Source organism: Ovis canadensis, chromosome 23 (assembly GCF_042477335.2).
Source record: "Ovis canadensis isolate MfBH-ARS-UI-01 breed Bighorn chromosome 23, ARS-UI_OviCan_v2, whole genome shotgun sequence".
Classification (NCBI taxonomy): domain Eukaryota; kingdom Metazoa; phylum Chordata; class Mammalia; order Artiodactyla; family Bovidae; genus Ovis; species Ovis canadensis.
The window spans coordinates 34,057,335-34,084,186 of NC_091267.1; the positions used below are offsets into that span (position 1 = coordinate 34,057,335).

Consider the following 26,852-nt stretch of genomic DNA (forward strand, 5'->3'; position numbering starts at 1 on the left):
CCCACCTATTAGAAGAGAAAGACCGGAAGTTGTAAGGCTCGGAGGCAGAATATGTGCTCAGATGGAGAGAATCAGAGGAACTGTGAAAGGAAGGAAAACCCACTCAAAAGGCTGCCTGGCAAGTTGGCGAAGCCCCTCGCTGCATTCTGCAGATCAAGAGAGATGGGCTTGGGGTGGGGGGGGGGGGGGCGCGCTTTAGATTCTGACATCATGCTTATGTTTATAAACCTTACCTCCATAAATTCATTTTTAGTAATGGCATTAGAATACAAGAGCTCTCAATTGGCACAGATAGGATTTTCTTCTGTGTGTGCTAAGTCGCTCAGTCTTGTCTGACTCTTTGCCATGCTGTGGACTCCAGCCCACCAGGCTCCTCTGTCCCCGGGATTTCCCAGGCAAGAATACTGGAGTGGGTTGCCATGCCCTCTGCCAAGGGATCTTCCCCACCAAGGGATCGAAGCCGTGTCTCTTACATCTCCTGCATTGGCAGGTGGGTTCTTTACCACTAGCGCCCCCCTGGGAAGCCCATATTTGGCCTGCATGCTGTAATTAGCGAGTGGTCAGGGACTTCACACAGCTGCTGCCCTCTGCTCTGACCCGAAGACGAGCCAGAGGGTGTAGCTAAAACGCCCGTGTCACCTTCCCCTGGGCAGCCTCACGCAGGCCACCACGTGGGCCGGATCTACCTGCTTTCCTGCTGGGACTCGGCTTCCTTCTCCTTGGTGGACAAGGGCGAATCCTCAAAGTCATAGGAGAAGAGGTGGAAGGGGCTGTGGGGCACGTAGGGCAGCTTTTCTCTGCTAGGTGACGCCTTCGGGGGAGCAGGCGCAGTGGAGGAGGGCCGAGAGGCCGGGGTGGGGCTGGGGGGCGGCCGCAGGGCGGGCCCCAAGGACCCTCTGTCCGAGGGGGTCCCCGCCGCAGCACTGGCCGGCAGCGGCTTTCCCGGCGAGGCAGCGGCAAGGGCTGCATCCGTTCCGGTGGCGGTGGCGACCTCGGAGGCAGGGTGGGCCTCGCTGCTGCGGCAGCGGCAGCAGCGGAGAGGAGAGGGGAAGAAAGAGAAGGAAGAGAGATGGGGGAGAGAGGGAGTCAAGGTTAGGAAAGGGGAAAAGGACGTGTAAAAACTCATTACCGGCAGGGCCGCTGGCTTCAGAATCCGGCTGTGTTTCTTGACCTGCCGCATAGAAGCCAGAAACCCCGCTTTTCCCAATAATCCTGACGCCCTGGGCTGGCCAGTCTGGGAGGTCAGACCAACCTGGCCTCCAAGCAAACAGGGGCCTTTGTGAGCGGATCTCATGGGGCCTCAAAGGCTCTTCTGCACCCGCCCTCCTCACCGCTCAAGGGTCCCCCCACCCCAGCTGTGTTGGCACCGAAATTTCCACAATTTGAACTTCATTTCTTTGTCTGGCTCAACAGGGGATCCTCCTCCTAAAAAGCCCAGACTTGAGGATAAGGTATCCCACAAGCTCCATACTTAGGAGTTAGGGCTTGTGGATCCCTTCCTGAAAGCAAGTGTGGAGAAGGGAAAACGATGCCAGCAGGACATGCAAAGAACCTGAAATGAGGGGCTGGCAGAGTGAAGACACATTTTGCCTGGTTCACAGGCTCATTTTCCCTGGGCTTCCTCCACCACTAAGCCCTAGACATCTAGACCCCTGCAGGCAGGCCTGACTCTGGCACGGACAGTCATGGAGACTTCCACCTTCAGGGGCTGGATTCAAAGCGCTTAGATGTCTTGAGGCCCACCTCTGTCACTGGAGTTCGGTGCTGTACTTAGTCACTCAGTCGTATTCGACTTTTTGCGACCCCATGGACCTTAGCCAGCCAGGCTCCTCTGTCCATGGGGCTTCTCCAGGCAAGAATATCGGAGTGGGTTGCCATGCCCTCCTCCAGGGGATCTTCCCAACCCAGGGATCGAACCCAGGTCTCCCCCATTGCAGGTGGATTCTTTACTCTGAGCCACCAGGGAAGCCCACTGGAGAATCTACCTTAAACTCTGCAGTTTTCAAAACCATAGTCCCTTTCCCAGAGAACTTGACTCCTGGCCATCCATGCCCATTTGGGGATGGAACATGAGCTATGGGTTTTTTTTTTTTTCTTTCCTACCTCAAATTCGGAGCTCCATCTGTGTATAAGAGCAGGGATATACTGGTTCCCCTGGCTCAGAGGGAGAATGGGATGAGACCACACTGCCATGCTCAGGGCAGGCCTGGCACAGGGGGTACATACAATGGTACACACACGTGGCGGGTACACATGGCAAGCATCCAAGGAAACAGCCAGCAGGACGAGGGAGCAGTGGAAGCCACCGGCCCACAGAAGGAAGCGGAACCTTTCCCACCACTTTCAAGTCTAGTAGCTTGACACCAGGGAGCAAGTAGCATCACATCCATGTTAATGAACACCCTGGCTGAGATCAAACCCTGGGGCTTCACGTGCACACCCTCTGCTTCCTGAAACAGAGAAGTCTAATCTGTACAATCTCTGATGAAGACGCCCTACAGCACCAGTCGTGCCACCAAAGATACTGCGTGGGCAGGATAAACTGCTGTCTATCTGCATCAACAACCACCCCGTGTAAAGGCAGCAATGGTAGTGAGGATGCCTTTAGAGGCTGCTCTTCCATCTGCTCTGGGGGTGCTACTGAACTGTTTAAGTCCTGGAGGGCGAAGGGCTTGTGTGGGTGGAGGTCATACCATGTACACTTAAGCACGTGGGGAGCCACATGGGAGGGTCCACATAATTTTCTGTGGCTCCTTTTCAGCCTAAGGTGGGACTGTCATTTGAACCTCCTTCTTTCCCAGAGCATCCCTAACTAAAGTCACTACCCCCGAGCCTGGCACTCAGCACAGGCCAGGGAGGGCGTGCCCTGGTTAATGCCCACCTTTCTCCCCCTCACTCCCGAATGTGCACCTCACTCTCTGTGGACACCTCGTGGTCATTCCTTTTCCATCTCTACATCCTGCTGGTTTCTTCCTGGACATTCCCCAAGTGGGGAAGCAGTTCAAAGAGGATTTGGGCATTCCAGCACATCCAATGGGCCTATCTGAGAACTTTTACATGTGCTGGTGACCCCGAGAAGCAGGTTACAGCAGCAAAAAATCCCATTAACTTTGAAATCGGTAAGAGAAAGATTTTGGCCTTTTGACTTTGCTTATTTGTGGAAAAACTAACAGCAAAAATATCAAAGTGCAGTGTAGTCAATCAAGTGAAGGAACTGATTATAGAATTATTTTTGAATATCAGAAAATGAAAATTACCTATGATCAACTTTTATGTTTCATACAGACTTCATTTGGGGGGAAATACCCACCAAATTCACAAATATCTGCAAGGTGCCTTTCTGTTAACATTGTTTGAAGACTATGCACCTTGGAGAGGTGAGTAGAGGACAGAAAACTCCCCCAAAGGGCTGCATAGCTCTGAGAGTCATTCTGGGCATGACAATAAATGCTGGGATTTATTTTATTTTTTTCTGTGTTGTATGGGGGTGAAAAGTGGTCCTGTTCATTTGGATACAAATCAAAGTGCATTATTAATATAGCAGTCATCCACATATTTTAGACAACATTATACTGGTAAAATTAGCAAGAAGAAGGGGACACGTGGAATTATTCTTCCTACAGGGCAGAAAGGGTTAAAATTTTCTGAGCATCTTATTAGTTATTGTCAATGTGACTGGGCCCAAGCACTCAGGGAGGGGACAGTGGGGAGAAAAGCAGCTGGCTGTGTCTTTCATAAAGCATGGTGAGGGAGGCAGTGTGTGAGTAAAAAATACAGTCCTCTAGGGAAAACGTGCTCAGTTATATTTCTAGGAAGCTAGTCACTCTGGAGCTCTGTGTGCAGGGAGCCAGTGAGGAAGGGAGGAGGCTACTGAAGAATGCTGCAAACTCTCCATCAGGAAGGAGCCTCCAGGCTTTCAGTGGGAGCCGGGGAGGGTCCAGCCCTCGGTACCTGTCCTTGCCCTGACAGGGGGCATCGTCCTCTCTCTCTTCCTCTGAATTGGGCTCCGTGACTGGCTGCTCCTCCTTCTCCTCCTCCTCCTCCTCAACCCTGAGACAAGGCCAGGAAAAGAGAAACGCACACAGACACAAGATGGAAAAGCGAGATAAGCATTACAGACAAACAGGAAGATGAAGCCAAAAAAAAAACAACAACCTCCAGCTGGCTGAAATGAAAAGAGCACACTTAATCTGTTAGGAGAAAAGGAGACCGTTCTGAGATGGAGAAATTTAAGTGTGGGTCGGAGATGCAATCACCTGGCCCAAGCCAAATTTCTGTGTTGAGCTGGCTGGATGCAACTACCCTGCACACCCCCATCTGACTCCCCGCAACCACCCACCACATGGACTCAGAGCCGCCTCTGGCCTCGGGCCGGCCTCCCAGGCAGTTCTCCCCTTGCACGGGGAAGGTGCGGTAGCTGTCCTGTGGGCTGCCGGGCGCCGGCAGGGCGCAGTCCTCACGTCTCCACTGCGTTCCCTCCAGCACCAACCTCCACGTGGGCAGGTGGTTTCTGCATGTTACTCCCTCATTCGCAGTAAATGTGTCTGGGGGTGAGGGGCTGAGCCCCCCATTTCAAGGGTTAACACATGGCCCGGGTGGAATCCATCCAGGCCATCCCTGGGATTTCTCCTGGTTCCTTCAGGGATGAGAAGGTACAAGGACACTTTAAGTTGAGTGGAGGAGGGCTGCCTGTGACTGATGATGGTCCAAGAACAGCAGAGTTGGAGAGAGAGATGGGAAGGGGGGATGGGGAGAGAGAGAAGAAAGCAGTCCCCATGACAGTTTTAATACTTGGATCTAAAGTACTTCTGAAGCTTCACTAACAGAAGATAGTAACTTCTCATTTGCACTTAAGATAGTTTAACTTGAGTTTTGTTCCTGCAGCTACACAAGGACAGACTTTGATAACTGATTCATTTCCCTCCTTGGCCTCTAAATCCTGTCGACATGTGACTTCTGTCACCATCCACGTGGAACACCCTGAGGGCTTCTTAATCCCTTGTCAAAGGGATTGAAACAACTGGACTCCGATGACCTCCATCTTTGTTCACTTCAGCCCCACGTGCTGGACCTCACTGTCACACTGAGCTAGCCCACCTCGGAACACCTACATCCAAACGTCTACACCTGCACCCCCCTCTCCCCAACCACAAGCCCCTGTCCTCCAAATCTCCCATTTCTCTCCTCCCACCGTAACTCTTCTGCAACCTCAGTGTCCTCCTCTATTTCCTAGAGGAAGACTGTCCTCCACCAGTTCCTTCATGCCCTCAGTCCCCATGAACTGACCAGTCTCACTGCACCCATCATTTTGCCAAGATCTTTAACTCTTTGGCCCCACCGTTCTTTAGTCATGGTTTTTACTTTTCACTGAAATAAAAAATATACACAGACAAGCACCCAAGTCACTGAGGTTTCACAAAATAGATGCATCCATGTAATCAGCCTTCCTTCAATGCTCCTGTTTAATTGCTTCCCTCCTCTACCTCAAATGGCACAGGTCAGCCTTGCCTGATTTTATTCTCCATCTAAAGGAATCATACTGTATCCAGCTTCTTTTGTTCAACACTACACTTGTGAGAATCTTCTATACAGCTACATGTACTTGAAGACCATTCTTTGTCGTGGCTGTATACCATTCTCTCACATGAATACACTATAATTTAGTTAGCTATTCTACTGTTGATGTTAACCAGGTACTTTTCAGTTTGGGGTTATTTTGCATAGGGCTGTTATGGATATTGTCATAGATGATTTTTTAGTGTTTTTGGTCACAAGATATGCTTAAGTACGTCTTCATTAGAAACTGTCAAACAATTTTTTAAATGAATGAATGAATTTACATTGCTCTAAATAGTCTATAAGCATTCTGGTTGTCCCCACATCCTTGCCAAGATTTGATACTTTTGCCTATTTCATTTTGCCATCTAATCTGAGGGTGAGGTCTCATTGTAGCTTTAGTTTGCTTTCCCTGATGACCAATGAATTTGGGCACATTATTATATTTTTAGTACCTATTTAGATACCCCTTTTTTGAAGCATCTAAGTACTCTGCCTTAAGAACCTGTAGGTTGTCTTTGCGTTCACTTTATGGTGTCTTTTAATAAATGTAAGTTCTTAATCTTAACGGGACCCCATTTATCATTTTTCACTTTGAACAGTTCCATTCAGTCAAAAAATTCGTGTCCGACTCTTTGTAACCCAATGGACTGCAGCATGCAAAGCTTCCCTGTTCCTCACCAACTCCTGGAACTTGCTCAAACTCATGTCCATCAAACTGGTGATACCATCCAACCATCTCATCCTCTGTCACCCCTTTCTCCTCCCACCTTTAATCTTTGCCAGCATCAGGGTCTTTTCCAATGTGTCAGTTCTTCTCATTGGGTGGCCAAAGTATTGGAGTTTCAGCTTCAGCAACAGTCCTTCCAATGAATATTCAGGAATGATTTCCTTTAGGATTGACAGGTTTGATCTCCTTGCAGTCCAAGGGACTCTCAAGAGTGTTCTCCAACACCACAGTTCAAAGGCATCAATTCTCTGGCACTCAGCTCTCTTTATAGTCCAACTCTCACATCCATACATGACTGGGAAAACCACAGTTTTGACTAGATGGACCTTTGTTGGCAAAGTAATGTCTCTGCTTTTTAATATGCTGTCTAGGCTGGTCATAGCTTTTCTTCCAAGGAGCAAGCATCTTTTAATTTCATGGCTGCAAGCACCATCTGCAGTCATTTTGGAGCCCAAGAAAAGAAAGTCTGTCACTGATTCCACTGTTTCCCCATCTATTTCCCATGAAGTGATGGGAACAGATGCCACGATCTTGGTTTTCTGAATGTTGAGCTTTAAGCCAACTTTTTCACTCTCTTTCACTTTCATCAAGAGGCTTTTTAGTTCCTCTTCACTTTCTGCCATAAGGGTGTTGTCATCTGCATATCTGAGATTATTGATCAACTTTTTCTTGTTTACTAAGAATTTTTGCCATATATGAGTGCTGAAGTCTATCAAATGCTTTCTTTCCATTCACCAAGATAATCATATGACTTTCCCCTTTTTCTCTGTAAATGCAATGAATTACATTGCTTTTTAAAATGTGAAATCAACCTTGCATACCAGGAATAAATCCCACTTTGTTATGTTATCCTTTTCTTAAAATATAAACATCTTGGTTCTATTTGTTAATTTTTTATTAAGAATTTTTTAACTGAAGTATCACTGATTATAAAATTATTAAGAAGTATATATATATATATCTTCTGGGAACAGGTTGATCAATAATTCCTCTTTCTTAAAATGTGCTGATCAGGTTATGTAAGTCTCATAAAGAGGTAGGGCAAAGAGGGTGACAGCTGGGAGGTTAAATAAAAAGAGATGGATTCAAGAAAGCTTAAAACAGACATGGCTGAACTTACTGACTGATTACATGTGGCAGGAAAGGAAGAGAGAAGCATTGATTCAACCCCATGGTTGTATGTCTCATACCTGGATTGAGGGGTATGTATCTCTGTCAGAAACTAGGCCAGTGAAATGGTGAAGACAGGATTTCTCCTGTAATGCCACAAGCCACAAGTGAGCACACCTCATCTGTTCTTCTGAGTCTTACAGCTCACCCTCACAAACCACAGTCCTTTTTTCTTGGTAGTCCTTTTCTGTTCTAACAGCAGCCAAGTTAAAAACCGTACCCTCAACCTTCAGCCAGAGGCCACCTTCCCTCAGCTAGATGAGGAATTTGCAAATGTTATTACTTCTGGTCTGCCCAGAACCCACGAATCTCTACCCTGCCAACCAATGGGCCTCTCCTTTTAAACACAAAACATGGAGCACCTCCCTTCAAAATAACTTGATTTCATTTGCTCCCCCAGGTGCTGCAGTCATTTATAAGCAAAGTCTTCTGCAGCTAGAGAGGTTCAGAGTCAAGCTGCGTAGGCTGTATTATATACCAGCTCCATAACTTACCAGTTATGTGACCTTGGGCCCCACTGTCCTCATCCAAATTTAGGATATCAATGGTACCTGCCTTCTAGAAGGACTGGGTTAACATGTAAAGCATTTTGAAAAGGAGTGGTATATAGTGAACTAATCATCATCATCATCACCACTGACTTTGAGGTCTTCTTAGGAAATCTCTACCATCCCCCACTAATGGATACTCAGAACTCAACTTGATTCACTATGGAAGAGTCCACAGTACTCTGCAAAGCATTCCCAACCACTGGCAGATAGCAACACCTTCCCCTTTATAATTTCCACCTGTGCAAACTGTATTTTTGATCCTTCTCTCTTGCATGTAGCTGTCATAAAGATGTATTGTTGTTCAGTTGCTTAGCCATGTCCAACTCTGCGACCCCATGGACTGGCCCATGCCAGGCTTCCCTGTCCTTCACCACCTCCCAGAGCTTGCCCAAACTCACTGAGTCAGTGATGCCATCCAACCATCTCATCCTCTGTTGTCCCCTTCTCCTCCTGTCTTCAATCTTTCCCAACATCAGGGTCTTTTCCAGGGAGTCAGCTTTTCACATCAGGTGGTCAAAATACTGGAGCTTCAGCTTCAGCAGCAGTCCTTCCAGTGAATATTCAGGGTTGATCTCCTTTAGGATTGACTGGCTTGATCTTGACAGCAATTCTGATCTACATCCCAAGATGTTTCCTCTTTGGGCTCAACATCTTCTGATCTTGCAATAAATCTCCCAGTGACTTGTGCATATTACAGCTTTACTATCATGAGTGGCCGAGCAGGACCAAGGACAGGCAGCACAATGACTCGTTCAGGAAACCCACTTCCAAGAAGCCCCACGGTCAAAGTGCTGGTGGTGCCCAACAACTCAGAGCCATGGAGAAGGAAATGCCCTCTTGAAGGGCACCAGATTTTCCATGCTTGATTTTATTTAGTCTCATCCTGATGGAATTAGTCAAACAGAATGATATTTTATGCAGATGATACTTAAGACTGAAGAAACAGATCAGACAATTTTGCTTTTATTTGAATTTTCTCTTAAAATATGATTTAATTTTGTTTATACAGTACTAAGGCATTCTGGGTCTTTGGCCTCTGGCTTTCAAATACCTCTGGGGTATTTTGCTTGTTTGCTATTGGTGAGGAGTTACTCGAGGGCACAAGCTTGTTCAGCACCCATCAGGTGGTCCCCTTTTTACCATACACAGTTCCAGGCTGGAGTCCACCCTCTTCACATGAGAAAAGCAAGCGGCCCACGGAGTGGCCAATTCTGCGGGGCACAGTTTCCTTCAAAGCCAAAGCAGTTTCCCCCAATTTGGGTCTCAGGCTGCTGGCATGTTCCTCAGACTTCAAAAAACAAGCAGAAAGGAAAACGGATGTTGCAGAGATGTTTTAAAAGTACAACAGACACATTTTAAACAGCATTAAAGCATATTCTAAGACGAAAGCAATCAGAAAGTGGAAGAGCTAAAGCAACGCATTCAGAGCAGGCAACCCACTCCAGTATTCATGCCTGAAGAACTTCATGGACAGAGGAGCCCGGCAGGCTATAGTCCATGGGATCGAGAGAGTTGGACACGACCGAGTGACTAACACACGATTCATAACAAACAAGGATATGAAAAGATATTTTAAAGAAACAATAAAAATACAACTATAAAAGTGAGCAAAATACATGATCATGGCCAATAAATTTGTATGAAATGATATCTGAAACCCAGAGTTTAATATAAATCAATCAGAACTGCAATGAGGTAATATTTTTTATCTGCTTGGCAAAATTAAGAAGTCTGAAATAACAGCAAGCAGTGAAGAGCATACAGATCTTCTGGCTCTCAGATACTGTGGATGAGAGTGTGCATTGGTATAACCACTCTGGCAAAGCAACTGGCACTATCTTGTCAAGGTAGACAATTCATATCATAAGTGTGATTCACATCACCTAGAAGCAGACTGCTATAGCCTAGGGCAGTGCTTCTGAACCGGGTAATTCTGTCCTCCGAGGGACATGCTTTGATGTTGGGAGACATTTAGGCTTATCCTGCATCCTATAAGGCACAAGGCAGCCCTACACGGCAAAGACATATTCAGTCCAAAATGTTAACAGTACCAAGCCTGAGAAACCCTGGGGAAGCCAAAGCGTGTGCAGAGGATGCGAGTCTGAGAATATTCGCAGCAGTGCTGTTTGTAACTGACAAAAATGTAAACAACACAAATGCTCCCCAATGGGAAAAACAGTAAATATATCCTGGTACATTCCAAGCAGAGGAAACGGAAGATTTCTGCATCATGTGACAATGTGGATGAACACTGAAAGCATAATGTGGACTGAAGAAAACAACTGCCAGGAGACCCTACAATATGATAACACTTTTTATAAAGTTCAAAAGGCAAAATTATATGACATACTATTGTTTTATACACAATATATATGCAATCTGATAATAGTAAAAACAACAATAAGCCCATAAGACAATGCTAAAGGCTATTTAAAAGTGCTGGTTACCCAGGTCCAGAGATTTGAAAGTTGGACATTCATAGTGAGTTAAGGGTAATGCCCTGGGTTTCTGGCTAGACTGTAGTCTCATGGATATTCTTTATATTAATAAGTAAATCTTACATAAAATAAACTAGGAGAGGGCCACACACAGACCAATGATGCCAATGTACCATGAACTAAGGATTATGATTAATTCAACTCTGAACAATTCAATTTTTTTAAACAGATTTTTTAGAGCTGTTTGATCTTCATAGCAAAATTAGGCAGAAGGTTCAGAGATTTCCCATGGTAAGTAACAGTTCAAACATTTTTTAAAAGTAAAGAAGTATGACTACGGGGCAAGAGTTATCTCTCCACTTACCCAACAATTATTTATTGAACATTTATTATGTGCAAGATGCTGGGGTATAGTGGTTAATAGAGGTTCTCACCCTAAAGTTTACAGGTCTGTGGGGGAGAAAGACATCAATTGCACCAGGAAGTATTCAAATGAGAAAAACTTCTGCAGTGCTGTTGGCCAAGTAGGAAATGACCAGACGACAAGATGGGACTTTGCACACGACCCTCTCCTGCTCCAACATGTATACACTAACCTTAGGGTGAAGTCCAACCTGCCTAGCAAATACCCCCATCATCTCATCAGCTTCATCTCCCACTCTTCTTTCATCAACTTCCTCACCCTAGTTTTAATCAGTTTATTGAGCTGTCCACCCAACTCCATGGGCATTTCAGCTGGGAGTCCTTGAAGCAGCCATTCTCTCTGCCTGGAGTTACTCCTCCTGCTCCGTTTCTCTGGCGGACCCAGTCCACAAGGACAGCCAGTCTGAGTACTCACTGCCTGTGGGAGATCTTTGGCCCTGCCAACCTCACATGGTGCTCAGCATGGAGACACTTGCTGTGGATGGTCAACAGACAGAGTGGCCAGAACTGGGAGGTGACTTGGAGATCTCCCCCTATTGCAGATAAGAAAGTTGAGGCCCAGAGAGGGTGAGATCACACAACCTGCCAGGAGACACTTGCTGTGGATGGTCAACAGACAAGAGTGGCCAGAACTGGGAGGTGACTTGGAGATCTCCCCCTATTGCAGATGAGAAAGTCGAGGTCCAGAGAGGGTGAGATCACACAACCTGCCAGGAGGAACTGCTGACGCCATGAACTCAAAGCAGAATCCAAATGGCTTTGGATGGCTCCTGCATCACTGCATGTTTCCACCTAAGCAATAGTGCCTTGGACGGGGCTTCTCGGTCCTCCTTGCACGGGGCTCAGACAAGACCATCTAGGACACAGCCACCAGAGTGAGGAATAGGAGACCTGCCCAGTGCCCCCGTCACCCTGGACCTGCCTGGTTGCTCTGAGGGGAAATCAGCGTCTTGACACAGGTGTGATCATTTGTGGCAACTCACTAGAAAGCTCTATATTAAGGTTTAGATAAGATGTAGACATTTTAAATGCCCCCATTTAGTTCTACAAAATACATATGACATAATTAGATGAAAGAGGATTTCATGGAAATGGTGTGTTACTGTGAATGTGATTATTGCCACTAATTTGTAAAATTAACAATGATTAAAATGGTAAATTTCATGTTATATATTTATTTTTACCACAATAAAAAATTAAACTTTGTATTTTAAAAACAAACAGAAAAAGAAACAGTGTGTTAAATTTATGTCAGACAAAGTGCCCCCTTGGGCTCCATCTGTATCCCTCAGCAAACACTTCAACTGGAGTTTGAACTTAACCTCCCAATGACTCACACTTTCTATTCACTTCAAGGCTGTTTCTAGGCTACCAAGGCCCCAAGAAGAGATTTAAATTTTTCCAATTAGTGATCTTAATCAGTTAAGACATATCTCTGACCAACTGGAGCAGTGATTTCATTCAAAAACAGAGGTTTGTTATCCACCAAAAAAGAAGACACTTCCCTCAAAAGATTTTTTGCCAGCCAAAAGGATGAAAAGGCATCTAAGCTCCGCTGTTGCTCTGATGTTTCCATAGTGAGAACCCAAAGTTAGACAGGAAAATATTTATTGTCCCTGTAACACTCAAAGTTTAGAAGAAGTATTAAACACAGGCCATGGATACTGAATATACCTAGTAACTGGCCAACCAACCAGAACCTTAATGCATAAGCCATTATTTTGCTATTTTGCTTTAAAATAAAATACTAATGGATCAAGCACATTATTTTTGCTGAAAACATGGAGAAGTTGAATATAATAGAATTCCAGTCTGCACAGCATAAATATCAGTAGAAAAAACACAATTAGTAGCCTAGTTGCAGGCTTATTTAGGAGGAAAACGAATCAATCCAGTGAAAACTACAGACTGTGGGGTGCCCCAATACTTTCTTTCGTGGGTACTTTGATTTCACGTTTTAGAAAAAACTTTATTCCAAGCCAGAGATACTATCTAATTGCCTTAAATGTCTCTTAGAGGCCTGAGAGAGCAGAACAGAAACTAGGATGAAGGTAGACTGGAATTCTCTGTGACCTTTTAGAAACAGCAAGGATGCCAAGCACAGGCTTGGCAGAGTGTTTCAGAGGTTTCAGAGTGATCATTTCTTTGTGGTTGGAAATAAATGCCTCTTCCCTTTAAGGACTGGAAGAAGCATGAATCTTTCCTTCTTTCAGATTCTTTTCATGTATTCAGGTGTAAAGGTGTCTACCAGCTCTGACCCTTTGTCCATCACAGTGAGACTTCATTCCACCTCTAGGAGAATCAGTGACGCCCTGACACAGACCAACCTGGACCACAGTGATGGCCCAAGTCCATTCTCATCAGGCTCGGAAAGCTCAACATTAATCGCCTTAGAAATCAGTGTTTTCTCAATGTGAATATGATGTTCCTGTGACCACTGTCAGCTCACTGAGCACGTGTGTGAGATAAAAATGACATTAGGCCAGGTCTCCCTTTATTTGGATCTCTCCTTCTCAGTTTCCAGAGTTCATTCCCAAGAAGCTCCTTGCAAAATGCTTCCCCAACATCATCTCTGCCCACTCCACACTCCTTTTTTTTTTTTTTTTTTGCCATGCCAGATCTGCCCTCCTCAGCCTACATTTTCAGGATTTTATATTTCCCTGCTCATTCAAAAGACTTACTACCAGGCTCCCTCCATAGACTCCTGTCAGAGATACGCTCATTCCTCCTTCCACGACAGGATTTAATCAGCTCAGCTTAGTAATCATTAGAAAGCCCCTGCTCCATATCCCAAGGGATCCTGGAATTGTCAGGGATTTAAAAAGAGAAACGCTTGCTCTACAGAATGGCCCCTCCCACCCCCATACCTGTGTGAATGGCCAACAAAATCAGCTCTACCAGAAAGCGCTGTGAACAGTTAGGACATGGATAGGAACGTGTATACTATAGGAAATGGGGCACTTGCACAGATCAAGGGCAAGCCAGCTTGACACCAAAAGAAGAAAAATCTCAAAGCAAGTCAAAGACTTAATTAGAAACAAGAATCTTTCCTTTTCTTTGAGGTATGTTCACCATTCCCATAGCAAAGGGCTTGCCTGTTCCTGCAACACCACACCAAATAAGGCTACTCTGGCTTGAGAAGCATTCTCATTTGAAGACGACCAAGGTCAAGGTTCACTGACTCGGGAAGTAAGTCACCTTCTCAGTTTCAGACTTCCAGGAGATGACAACTCCACACTTTATCCTTTCACTTCTCTACTCATGTGGTTTGCTTTCCCTGGGTTACAGGGGGTGGGGGAGAGGGTCAAGGCCCAGGCTTCACCCCTCACCTGCATGTGTGTGAGTTTCAGTTCATGCCTATCCAACTGCCTACAGGAAGTTCTACTTGTGACCCAGACTTCTCAAACTGAAAATGCCCACAGCTTACTCGGTGGCCTTGAGCCATCCCATGACTCTAAGTTACTGGTTGTCTGGGGATCACCCCAAACTCTTTCTTCTTCCCCACCATACAATCCACCCACCTTCCCACAAATGATATCCATCCTATACCTCATCCCCTTCTCCCTGTCCGGCCCCTCCACCTCTCTCCAGATTGAGGCCCAGGCCCCCCAGTTCCCCGTTTGCTGTCGGCTCTCCTCCCATGCGGTCTCTGTGCTGTTCCCAGAGGGGTCTGGCTGCAACACTACCTCGATCTCACTTCTTCACTTAAAATTCAACAGTAGCTCTGTTCGTTTTCACAGTTTTGCTGTTGTCTTCAGAATCTAGAAATCAGAATCTAGAAAAACCCCCAAATTTAATGCAGCAAAGTCCAAACCCCCAAAGAAATATGCAATCTGGTCACAGCGAACCTTCTGAGAAACCGGAAGTGCTGTCACAGAAATCAGAAGGAAGCTTTGCAAAGCAACCACCCCCTCGTACCTTTTGCTTCTGTCCTTTCTTGGCGCAGGTTCTCTCAGTTCCAAGTTCATGGCCCTTTGCCTCCCACCCAGCCATGTTCCCTCCTTTGCTGAACACCCTTTGCCATTCAATACTCAAGAGACCACAAAGGGCTTCCTGGAGATTGAATGGTAACTTGGAATCACTGGCTATATTCTAATCACACCTACCTGTGGAGGTCACATCCCTTGCTGGTGAATCTCATTAGTGAATCATTACCATCAGATAAACCTACCCAAGTAGCTACTTGCTGCTCATGGTACCAGTGGTTGTTAATCTAGTTGTGAAATCCTCTAGCATGTTCAAGCCAGTTCACAGAATCTTCTCATCCATTCCTACCCATACTTATTTAACAATTACCTTCTTTAATAGAACAATATCCGGGAAAGCTCCAGGGCATGTAGTGACTGGAATAACACTGGGCTAATCACACATTTGCACTGCCTCTCTTGACTCACCTGCCACTCTATTAAGGAGGGATCATCACCTTGAGTTTACCGTGGAGGAGACTGAGGCCAAGCCTGGGGAGGAAGCGGGAACTGTAGCCGAGAAGGTGATGTCTATGCCCTCAATAACCTCAATAGTGGCTACTCCTATACTGCACTGGGCCAAACGCTCCCCAGAAGCCAGGACTCAGGTCATCCAAGTGATAAATTTTGTAGGTTAACACCAATTATGCAACACCTACTGTAACAGAGAACAAACCCGACTATGTATAGAATTAGTCCTTTAGCACTAACCTTTGTGCTCAGTTGCCTGTGCTTAAGCATGCAGGCTCCACACCTTTTGTAAAAGATGTTGTCTATCGCCTGAAATTTACAGGGTGGTCCATTCACAAAGCTTTGCCTCCCAGGCTTGGGAGGTTATATGTTAAAGGTATAACAATTTTCATCTACATGGACATAAAAAGTTGCAGAACAGAGAATAACATTTGTGTTGTTGGAGGTTTCCAGCAACATCATGACCAGACCTAGGTGGACAGCTGTAAGAATAAAGGATTATCACATCCCCTGCAACAACCAGCCTTCTTGTCATACCCTCTCCCCTTTTAGTAGAAAAGCAGCCTGAAATCTAACTCAGGTAAGAAGACTCTTCAAGACACTCTTCTCTGTCTGCTGGCCTTCCCAATAAAGTCACTATTCCTTACCCCAATACCCTGTCTCTCAATTTATTGGGCTATTGTGGCAAGCTTGGACTCTGTAACACTGCTGGTTATGTAATAGGTTTTCCTGCTTGCGAATTGATTGTTCATTGCCAACTACTTCAAAGAAAGCCAGAACTATTGCTGCTGCAGACCCTGCAGCTAACATGGGAATGGAATCTATAAGCCCTGGCAGTGAAACCCCGTGCACAAGGCACGGGACTGACTGGAGACCACAGCGCTGCCTTGGAACTCGGCATCCAAACATGCCTCCTCCCTGTCAAAACGCAGGAAGGTCGCTTCACCACCCTGCACCACTTCATAGCTAGGCTCTCCCATCTGTCCACTGGTTCCTGTGACTGGTGGAAAGGTGTCCACACTCTTTTCTACTCCCACAGGAAAATAGAAAGCCACACCCTGTCTGAATACCTCCCTCCAGCCCCAACCCTGGAGTCTCAGCCTCAAGGCTTGGCTCCCTTCTTCCCACCACCCACTGGGCCACTAAATGGTGTACATCAAGTATGATCCCCCCAAACGTGAGGACAGCTAAGCCTCCAATAATTGACAGTTAACGGTGGCTTCCTGTTAACCATGAACTTTTGCTCTCTATACCTTCCTTCCTGCTCCCCTCACCAAGATTATCACTCGCTAGCTATGATTAACTGAGAAGGCTGTTCCGGTGTTGGCAGATATTATTCTGAACACTTTCAGAACTCCTCATTAGGAACTGTCTCCAGTGCCAATTTATGAGAAAAACAAGCAAACCACTATGATTATCTCAGGATCAGACTCTAACAGTGACTATAAGCAACACAGCTTAGTAGCATGACCAAGTTCCAGGGAACATTTGTTCTGAAAGATTTTTTGCTTTCTCTAATTAATCCTCAAAAGAGAAAAAAGCTTGTCACCACAGAACACATTCTATAGGTTCAGAGACTGGTTTCAGGGACGCAGATTGAGTGCAGGCTCTGGACTACTAAAATCTGGTTTAGGTTCAAACTCAGCTATGCCACTTACCACCTGTGAGATCTGGGGCAAGTTCTTTAGCCACTCTGTGCTTCAGTTTCCTCATCTGTAAAATGGGGAAGGTACCTTCATGGAATTTACAACAGACGGCAGGTTGAAAATGACTGCCTCTCAACACCACTGGAACTGATCCCAGTCTTCCTCCCCAAGCAGCCTGACTTTCCTGGAGTTATCACCGCACGCCCCCTCCCTACTGGCTCTGTATGTCCCCTCGCCTGACACATCTCTGCTTTCTCCAACCCCCTCAATAATCCAGTGACAACTCATGAGCGGCCATCGGCAAACGGCCTCCACATCTTCATGGAATATTCCTAGCTATGACCCTGGACCAGAGGACGCTGTTTCCTAACAGTCCTCTCATAGGCCATGATGGGATCTTCTGTCTTAGCCATATACTCCTCTCTGTCATCTCTGCCATTCCCCAACTTCCCTCAAGAAACCCAGCCCATTAGAACGGGAGTGGGCAAGCCTGTGAGTCAAATGTGGCCCACCACCTGGTTTGGTACAGTCTGTCAGAATGATTTTCACTTTTTTTAATGGTTGGGGGAAGAAAATCTAACTATTTTATAACATGTAAAACTCAAATCTCAGTGTCCATAAATAAAGCCTCACTGGAAGGCAGCCATGCTCACTTGCTTACCTGCTGTCTTTGAGAATTTAATTGAGTAGTTGCAACAAAGACTGTCTGGCCTGCAAAACTTAACATATTTATTATCTGGCCCTTGACAGAGAATTTTTCCAACACTTGGCTTTGAGGCACATGGGAGTCGTCTGCACCAAGCTGCTGCCAGCATCCACTGCCCGCCAGGTCACTCGTCCATGTGTGTTCAAATACGCATGCGACTGAAAGCTGGAAGGCGCAGCTGCGAACAGCAGTGACTAAATGAAGCTCAACATTACCTCCACGGGTTGGAATGTTGTGTGGAAGTCAACAGGATGAAATTTCAAGTTTACATGTGAAGTCCCAGGCCGTGTTCAGTGTCAGAAAGGTGGTCGTACAGAACAGGAAGGGGACCTCACGCATGCTGACAGCGGTGAGAGCCGGGATGGGTAAATGGGGAGACTTTGCAGGGGAATTTTATCCATACAGTGAAATTCTAAGCAATAATAAAGCCACCACATTATGGAGCACATTTAGTCCAGGGGACTTTCCTAAGGAGCTGAGAAGTTCAAGGACAAAAATGGAGTGCCTCCGGGAGGAGAATGTCTGAGGCCGAGGGCCTAGAACAGGCTTCTGCTGTGGGCTAGACAACCTTGAAGACTTTTTAGTCCTAACATTAACTACAATTACAATTTAAATCAGAGACACTGGTTCTTTCGATGATTAGATGTTAAAAATAATCTTGGTTAAAAAAGAAAAAATGAAAGCACCAACATTTTTTTTTCTTCCCAATCAAATCTGTAAATTTAATTGGAAAGGTGAAACTATGGCACACATGATCACAAAAAGTACTTTTAGATGGCAGATGAACAATAAACACATACCTTATTTGGTGAGTGCTCACTGTGGAGTTCTATTTCTTCAGAAACCAAAGCAATGTGAGTTTCAAGCCTTATCAGGCCTTAGTAAAACTCATAGCCTAGCAGGCCTGGGTCTATAAGAAGACTCTGGGATTCTCTCCTGTTTGACTCTGAATTTTCATATGAACCTGAATAAAAATACCCCTGCATGGTATGTAAATCAAATTCCTTGTCTAAAAAAGTCCAGAAGTACAAATCTCACTCAATGATTATGTTAAGGAGTGGTAGGTGGGAAGTGATTCTATATGACTGGGACATTGAGAGGCAAAGGCCAAAGACTTTGATTTAACCTGAGGCTGATCTCCCTGGTTCTAAGATTCGTCCCAAGGCACCAAGCCCCCAACTGCTTTCTCATTTGTAATGTGAGGATAATGATGCTTGTCCCGGCTGGACCTTAGAGAGGATCAACAGGAGAATTTGATTCAAGCTACATAAAAGAAGCATCTGAGTACAGAGTGCCAGATATGGACATATTTGAGGACCACATGAATCTCTAATCTGTAGCATAGTTCTGTCTTCTTTTCAAGAGTATTGGCATTATTTGGGGCACAGAGTTAGGCAATTCGGTCTACAGTTCTTCATGTGTGATACCTGCAGGCATGTTGCTACAAGTTAGCAGTAAGCAAGAATGATCACACAGGTGAACAGTAGTCTAGGTCAGGTGTGGGTCTGTGTCTTTCAAGGTCTACGGGCAATCGAGCACAACGAACTTCTAGATTCTAAGGTGACGTGTGAGGCACGGATGCTGAGCAGGTGACTAAGCTACGCATATGCAGGGACTGTTTCCCGATTTGCTTCTCGTCACCCTCTCCCTCTCTCCTGCTCCCATCTCTGCCAAAATCATGCTGTGATTTTGCGGTCATGGGGCAAAATCCCTCCAATAGACTTCTAGGGTGAAGCCATTTCATCATCATCTATCTTAAAACCATGATCTTTCTTTATAAGCTGGAAAGTGGATTTTTCTTAAGCGAATGCCATGAAGCTTACATTAATCATTTCATTAAAAGGAAACATCAGTCCTATTTGAAAACACTGAGGTGGGAGCACTCAGAAAGTGTCCTATTCCAGATCCCACCAAGGCCAGAGCCTCAGAACTGTGGGCTGTGCCCAACTGGTCCACCCCCACCGTCATTGCCTTTGCCAATGTTTCACAAGACGTGGTCACCTGAGCCACAATGCAGGGATCTTTAAAAGTGTAACAACCTGGGGCAGACTCATATTGCTGTACACCAAAACCAATACAATATTGTAAAGTAATTAACCTCCAACTAAAATAAATAAATTTATATTTAAAAAGTGTAACAACAAGAAAGATAACAGGAATAAACGCGACACAAGGCAGAGAGAGCACACATATACCAAGTGCCCCCACCGAGGCCTCAGAACGCCCACCTTCAGCAGCTTTGGTGATCATAAATAGATTTTTCAGTCCACTTTGCCCAACTCTCTCCATGCTCATTTTTCTAGCTGGTAGAAACAGCACTACAGGGAGTCTCAGGACCCTGTGAGAACTGCCTGAGTTTCTCAAAGATCTTAGATCACAGCATGCACTTTCACAGTAAATGTTCTCGATTCTCATTCCGCTCAGAAGTTTCAATTTTCTTTTCGCTGAAAGAGAGCTTGCTGCACACTGACTCTTAGAGACAAAAAAACCTGTAGGCTATGTGGGGGAGAAGGGTGTCAACATGGACCATGCCTTGCACATCACTCTCAGATCGATGCCCTCCTTCTCCTTCTGCAATAGGAGGCACCCAGTGGTGTGGGCTGGCTCATGTTCCAGGATCCCATGGGTACCAGACTGCTCCAGTCACTTCTTAGTAGAGGTGGGTATGGGAGTTCCCTTAGGGATGGAGAGGAAGGGACATATCTGAATCATTGTCTTAAGGTCATCCCGCCTATTCTGAGTTCAGTTCTTCACCATGCAGCCTCCTGAACTACATGTGGCTCCCAGGTAGAGCCCCACAATGGGAGAAAATTCTCCAGCCAAATGATGCAAGCAAGGTTTCCACCGGCAGCAGAAGAGGGGTGCTGGCAGTCGGTGTATCAGTCAGCCCCGGTGCAGCTGTCTGGCACAGACCGGTCCAGGGAGCCCCACCATCCTAGTGAACTGAGGGCTTCATCCAGTGAACTGAGGGCTTCCATTTGGGAAGATATAACTGGACTCAGACCCCAGAGCCACACAGCCATCCTTCAGCTACACCTCTGTTTTAGGGAACCACTTCTAAGCTCCTAGAGATCTTGTCAAACCTTATCTTTTGGACTTACATAATTTCTCATGGGATTGCCAATCTTTCTGTTTCTTTTTATGGTCTTTCTTCATTCTTACTTTCTCTCAGCCCTGATAGGAGTTCACAGAAATGGAGATCATACCTTTTCCATTGATATGTCTTCATGGTTGCAAATAGTCCTGGCCTATAGAACACACTTCAGAAAAATGTATGCTATATGATGGAATAAATGACAGCATTAGTATTTACTGAAATTATGTGAACATACGTATTTGTTCTACTTAACCTCAACTATGTATTGTCATGAGTACCTCAGACTCTAACCATCTCACATTGGTGTGGTGGCATAGCATTTATTTCTAGACCAAAGTTGTGTGTTTTGGATTCTTTTCTAGTTGATAAAGCATAGCTTTCTACACAGATATTAACTGAGATGCTAACAATATGAACGATATAAAAACACAAGGGGGTGAAGATGAGTTCAGGGAGTTGGATCAAGTCTGCGTGTGTCACCAGGGCCACCTTGCCTTGGGAAGTTTTGGGGTAACTGGGGGTGATGGCTTAAATGTAGAGAAGAGGCAGGGGACAGGAAAGGCTGGGATGGTCCAGGACACCTGTGGGGTTGGGCCTCCTTTCCCCTTTTAGGGGTCCTTGTGCCCTTCTCCAAGGCTGGGTTAATGCTTACTTTTCCCGGAGATCTCGCACTTGACTGGGCTTGAAGTCAGGAGCCGACAGGGGGCAGGGGCTGGATGGGGGCGACAGGGGGCTCTTGATGTTCTGCACCGAGTGCCTGCGGCTCCGCCTGCGGTCCAGGCCCCGGGACTCACTGCCGGTGCCTCCAGAGCACACGCTGGCCCGCCTGCGGTCACGGCACCCGCTGGGGGGTGGCTCTGCTGTCTCATCCCCATCCTCCAGCCGGAGCGCCACCTGGAAAAGCAGAGAGTGCACAGAGCAAGGTCAGCCTTTCACAGTCCCACCCCAAAGGGCACCGAACTCTGTCCTTTCCCATCCTGTGGCGTGGGCTTCTCATTGAAGTCATCACAACACGCGCATCCCAAAGCGTAGCCTCCAAACCAGAAGATGCTCGCCCCTGGGTATCTTCCCAGATGGATCCGAGAAGGTCAACTGATTTCACGAGAAGATCTGAGAACTATTTTGTAATTAGATGGGCTCTTCACCCCAGGACTGCCCATTAGAGGCCATCTCGCCTTCTTGTGTCCACCCCGCCTTGACTTGGGTGTTCTCTGGTCCAGGAGGCGGAGTGTCTCCTGAAACCCTGCCGCAGGAAGCCCCGGAGGTCCTGACCCCAAGCTCGCTTCCCAGGGAGGATGCTCGGAGAGGAGACAGGCAGGAACCACGAACTCCAGGTGAGACAAACAGCCTCACCTGCAGGTCATTTGAGAGGCCTGATCTGAGACCCCCACGCACAGGGGTGGGGAGGGCCCTCCGAAGCCTGGTCTCAGGTGGGCGTGGAGCCTGCTTGCACCTGTGATCACAAAAATATAGACCAGAAATAGGCTGGATCTCTAGCATTTAGGATTTTTAGAAAATTTCCTCTTAAAAGCACTCACACTTGGCCATTTTGGCTTTCACGTATGGGTAGGCCAAAAAGTTCGTTCGGATTTTTCCAAACGATCTTACAGAAAAGTCAGAATAAACTTTTTGGCCAAGCCAACAGAAACCGGAGACAACTGGCCCCACACCCCACGCCCCTGCCCTCTTCCCAGGGATCTTTTAGTCCTGCCCCTAGCTGGGTGAGGCCTGGCCAAAGAATCAGCTCTGCCGTCTGTTAATCTCCTCCATCCGGGATCCTACTCCATAGGCCTTCTCATATCAACACCCAGTTTCTGTGCATACATCCTCCTTATAGGCGCTCACCCTTTCCAGCTGTGGACTATACCTATCTGTTTCTTCAGTTTCTTTAATTATGTGTGTGTCTCCCTTCTCCAAACCTACACAGTCGCAGGAGCTGTCATTGACTAGACCTCTGTGTGGCTGACAGACCAGGAATGACCTGAAGCAAATTGCTTGCTCAAGAGTCTCTCACTCACCAAATGAGGCTAACAGGATTGCATTTGCAGGTTTGTGGTAAGAATAACTTATCTAATGCATGTAAAGCAGCTGGGGTAGGGCCTACCCTTTGGCTTGGTACTCAATGTGACAGTTCTTCCCCAGCCTGTGCCCTCAGCTGAAGGGGCCGAGTGCAAAGTGAAACTGTTAGTCGCTCAGTCACATCCAACTCTTTGCCACCCCATGGACTGCAGCCCGCCAGGCTCCTCTGTCCATGGAAGTCTCCAGGCAAGAATACTGGAGTGGGTAGCCATTCCCTTCTCCAGGGGATCTTCCCAACCCAGGGCTTGGAACACCCACAGATTCTTACATCACACAGAACTGCCCAGGAAGGCCACCTCACAGCCCAGGTGGGCCGGGCCCAAGCAAGTCCAACAGTCTCTCTGACTTGGTGCCCAAAGACCCACATGGTCCCAGGTCCCCAGAGGTGCATACTTTCCAGCCTTATGGGTGCTCCTGGTCACATTTCACAACCTGGTCCTGAAAAGTGAGAGAATGGAGAAGTAATATAAAGACCCAGATGGCTAACCATGCTATTGGTGTTGGCATTGCCTGTCTACAGAAAACCTGGCTATTGCAAAGTCAGTGGCCTCCCATGTCCAAAGTGTTGATGCCAAATGTGTTCACACAGCATGGTGAGCTTGGCCGAGTCAAGGCCAGGCTGGCCCCTCCCATCCGGTTTACAAGGATGAACACCTGAGATGCACAGCCTGTTTCCCAGGAGTGAAGTCTCCCCGGATCTGTTCCATCTGCATTTGCCTCCAGCTCTAGCTTTTAGGCAAGACTGATTTAGTGAAAACTCTTCCATCTACATGCCAGGTACATTCTATAACAAACTCCCAGATAGATGAAGACAATCTAATAATATTTTGACTGCTCTGTTCCCCTAGAATTTACTAGGAAGACATAATCTGGGGAGTTTGAGGGAAGAATGGATGAGTTCAGAAAATGCTATACTGTTGCAAAATTTCACTGGAAAGTCTGTTTCCTGGGGTAAGGGTGTTCTGCAAGTGTAACTGCAAGAACTAGGAAAGAAATTATGTATTTGATTAATCACTTTTATCACCTCAACTTTAACGTTGTAAATAGTATTCTCTGGGGAACGTTTAAGAATGATTATATACCTAGCCAAGGATAGTGTTTTAAAATATCACTAGCCAATTATTTTTTCATTTTTAGATATAAAAATTCTAGACCACTTGAACTCATTCTGACCTGAAATATTGATTCTGCTTCTAATTAAGCACATATTTGGAATGATAAGGTTAGGGGATAACGTAGAGTTCAGATATTTCTAATTCCTTGTCTAACCTCAGAGATGCAAAGATCAAATAGCATTCCACTCACAGGGCCTTTCAGGGAGGCACATGGCATGTGCACAAAGTGAAATCTACTTTAACTGCCTTTTGTCAAGGAAGATGAGACAACCATTGTTTAAATGAAAAGTACTGAAAAATTATCAAAGCGGCACCATAAAATGGAATTTAATGAGAGCTGCGTAAAATTCCAGTCCGAAACAAAGTATCCATCTTCTTAAACATAGAAAAGGATGCATGGGGGTAAGGGCAAGCGGGAATCACAATCCCAGGAGATGCAACAGCAGCCTCAGGCTTGGCAGACAGGAAAGCTGTACCATGAGATTTGGGGCTGGTCTTCACTCCCGGTTTTGATTTTACAAGAAGCATCTTAGAATCACCAGTGTCCACTGGTGACAGGGAAAGAGACCTGCTTTCATGTCCAGGGCCGTGGTAGCAGTTTCAGTTTCTTTAGATTCTAGGGAGCACTACCAATTACAGTGAAGACCAATAAATTTTGGAAGACTCCTAGAGAGAGAACAGCACTTACCAAGAGACTTATTCAGAACCTGTGGTGTCAGATCTAATTAACCACAAGTGTGGTGTCCTCCCCTGGACCCAAGGTGAGATCAACCATGTCCTGAACAACTTTTAATCTCACCCAAGTGATGGGGTGTTTTGCTGCTGGGCCCCTCATCAGATACCTTCTGACTCTTTTAATCAAATGTAGAATGGTCTCTAAAACCCAGGTGAGGAATCCAGCACCGACTGCTTGCACACCCTACCCATCCTACCAAGAAAGAGAAGAGCAAACTAACGTGGCATCTGGGACAACTTCTACCTATCTTTGAGGTCACTGACTGATCTAAACGTTCTTTTTAAAATTTAGTGGAAATTTCCAAACTTATGCAAAGTATGGAGAAGAGTACAAAGACTTTTGTGTCATCACCTATGATAGTTCAACAATTATCAGCCCTGGCCAATCTTGTCTCATTTACTCCCTGTCCCTGACCCCACAGCCAGGTCTTGTGGAGATAAGTCCAAGGTCATATAATTTTATCCATTTATCAGTAAATATCCCTAGAATATAAGGATTTTTAAAAACCATAACCACCATACCACTGTTCTGCTTAAAATAATTTCTTAATATCATCAAACATTCAACAATCTGAACATTCTTAATGAAGGTCAAAAACTATTAACAGTTCTTTGAGATTATTTTGTTATACTGCTACTAACCTCCATGACAGGCAACTATCTTTACACAGCAGTTATAATCATTTTCCAAATTGCCCTCCCACACTTTCTTTTTAATGCACACCTATACTTCTTGATTCAGCTTGTAGGTGAAACGGATGCCAGTGCTACTGCCATTTCAAGAAGGAACTATGCTGATAATTCTATTAGGTTGAACAGGTTGTGGCAGACGATTACAGCTCTGGGCTCCCAGGGGATCATGCCTCTCTGTTTACTTATCTTTGTGTAGTCCCCTCCTACACTGAGTCTACAATTTTCCACGTGACTTGTTTTGGCCAGTGTGACATCAGAAGACACAGACCCTTGAAAAGTGCACTTGAGACTTTCCCTTCTGAAATGCGGCTACCATGTGAAGAAGTGTGTGCTAGCCTGCTGAAGACGCATGGCCCAGCCAACAGCCACCACTAAAGGCCAAACCAGGTGAATAAGGCCATCTTAAAGCATTCAGTCCCAGTTAAGTCATCAGATAACTGCAGCTCTATGAGAATCTCTCAGCTGAACCAGGCCGAAATTTCTGACCCCCAGAATGAGAAGCAAAACCTGCTGTTTTAAGACCACTCTTTTTGGCATATTTGTTATGCAGCAAGAGCTAACTAATACACATTTTAAAAATCAACTATGTGTGGAGAAAAGGGAACCCTCCTACACTGTTGGTGGGGATGCAAACTAGTACAACCACTATGGAAAACAGTGTGGAGATTCCTTAAAAAATTGCAAATAGAACTGCCATATGACCCAGGAATCCCACTACTGGGCATACACACCGAGGAAACCAGAATTGAAAGAGACACATGTACTCCAATGTTCATCGCAGCACTGTTTATAATAGCCAGGACATGGAAACAACCTAGATGTCCATCAGCAGATGAATGGATAAGAAAGCTGTTGTACATATACACAATGGAGTATTACTCAGCCATTAAAAAGAATACATTTGAATCAGTTCTGTTGAGATGGATGAAACTGGAGCCGATTATACAGAGTGAAGTAAGCCAGAAAGCAAAACACCAATACAGTATACTAACACATATATATGGAATTTAGAAAGATGGCAATGATGACCCTGTATGCAAGACAGCAAAAAAGACACAGATGTGCATAGCAGACTTTTGGACTCAGAGGGAGAGGGAGAGGGTGGGATGATTTGGGAGAATGGCATTGAAACATGTATACTATCATGTAAGAATCGAATCACCACTCTATGTCTGATGCAGGATACAGCAAGCTTGGGGATGGTGCATGGGGATGACCCAGAGGGATGTTGTGGGGAGGGAGGTGGGAGGGGGGTTCATGTTTGGGATCACATGTACACCTGTGGTGGATTCATGTCAATGTATGGCAAAACCAATACAGTATTGTAAAGTGGAATAGAGTAAAAATAAAAATTAAAAAAAAATCAAGTATGACAAGGAAGGATTTGAAGAGACTGGACCTATTAATTATTCCTAACAGTAACAATCACTCCTCACCCTCAAAATCCTCAGCTCTAAGATGCCTTTCCCATTACTAG

At 45.7% G+C, this 26,852-nt stretch overlaps 1 protein-coding gene across 22 annotated transcripts in view; it reads right to left on the minus strand.

The window, feature by feature from the left end:
- The window catches only part of FHOD3 (formin homology 2 domain containing 3), a 530,360-nt gene that overhangs the window by 137,250 nt on the left and 366,258 nt on the right, over nucleotides 1-26,852 (minus strand). For 9 of the 22 annotated variants that reach the window (XM_069568681.1, XM_069568674.1, XM_069568673.1 and 6 more), the window contains exon 10: nucleotides 21,406-21,647. In XM_069568681.1, coding sequence (XP_069424782.1) covers nucleotides 21,406-21,647 — 242 coding nt within the window. Of the gene's footprint in view, nucleotides 1-5; nucleotides 81-686; nucleotides 1,017-3,951; nucleotides 4,051-21,405; nucleotides 21,648-26,852 lie in introns of all 22 variants that reach the window. The other 13 variants (XM_069568664.1, XM_069568662.1, XM_069568668.1 and 10 more) reach the window with 4 other exon arrangements.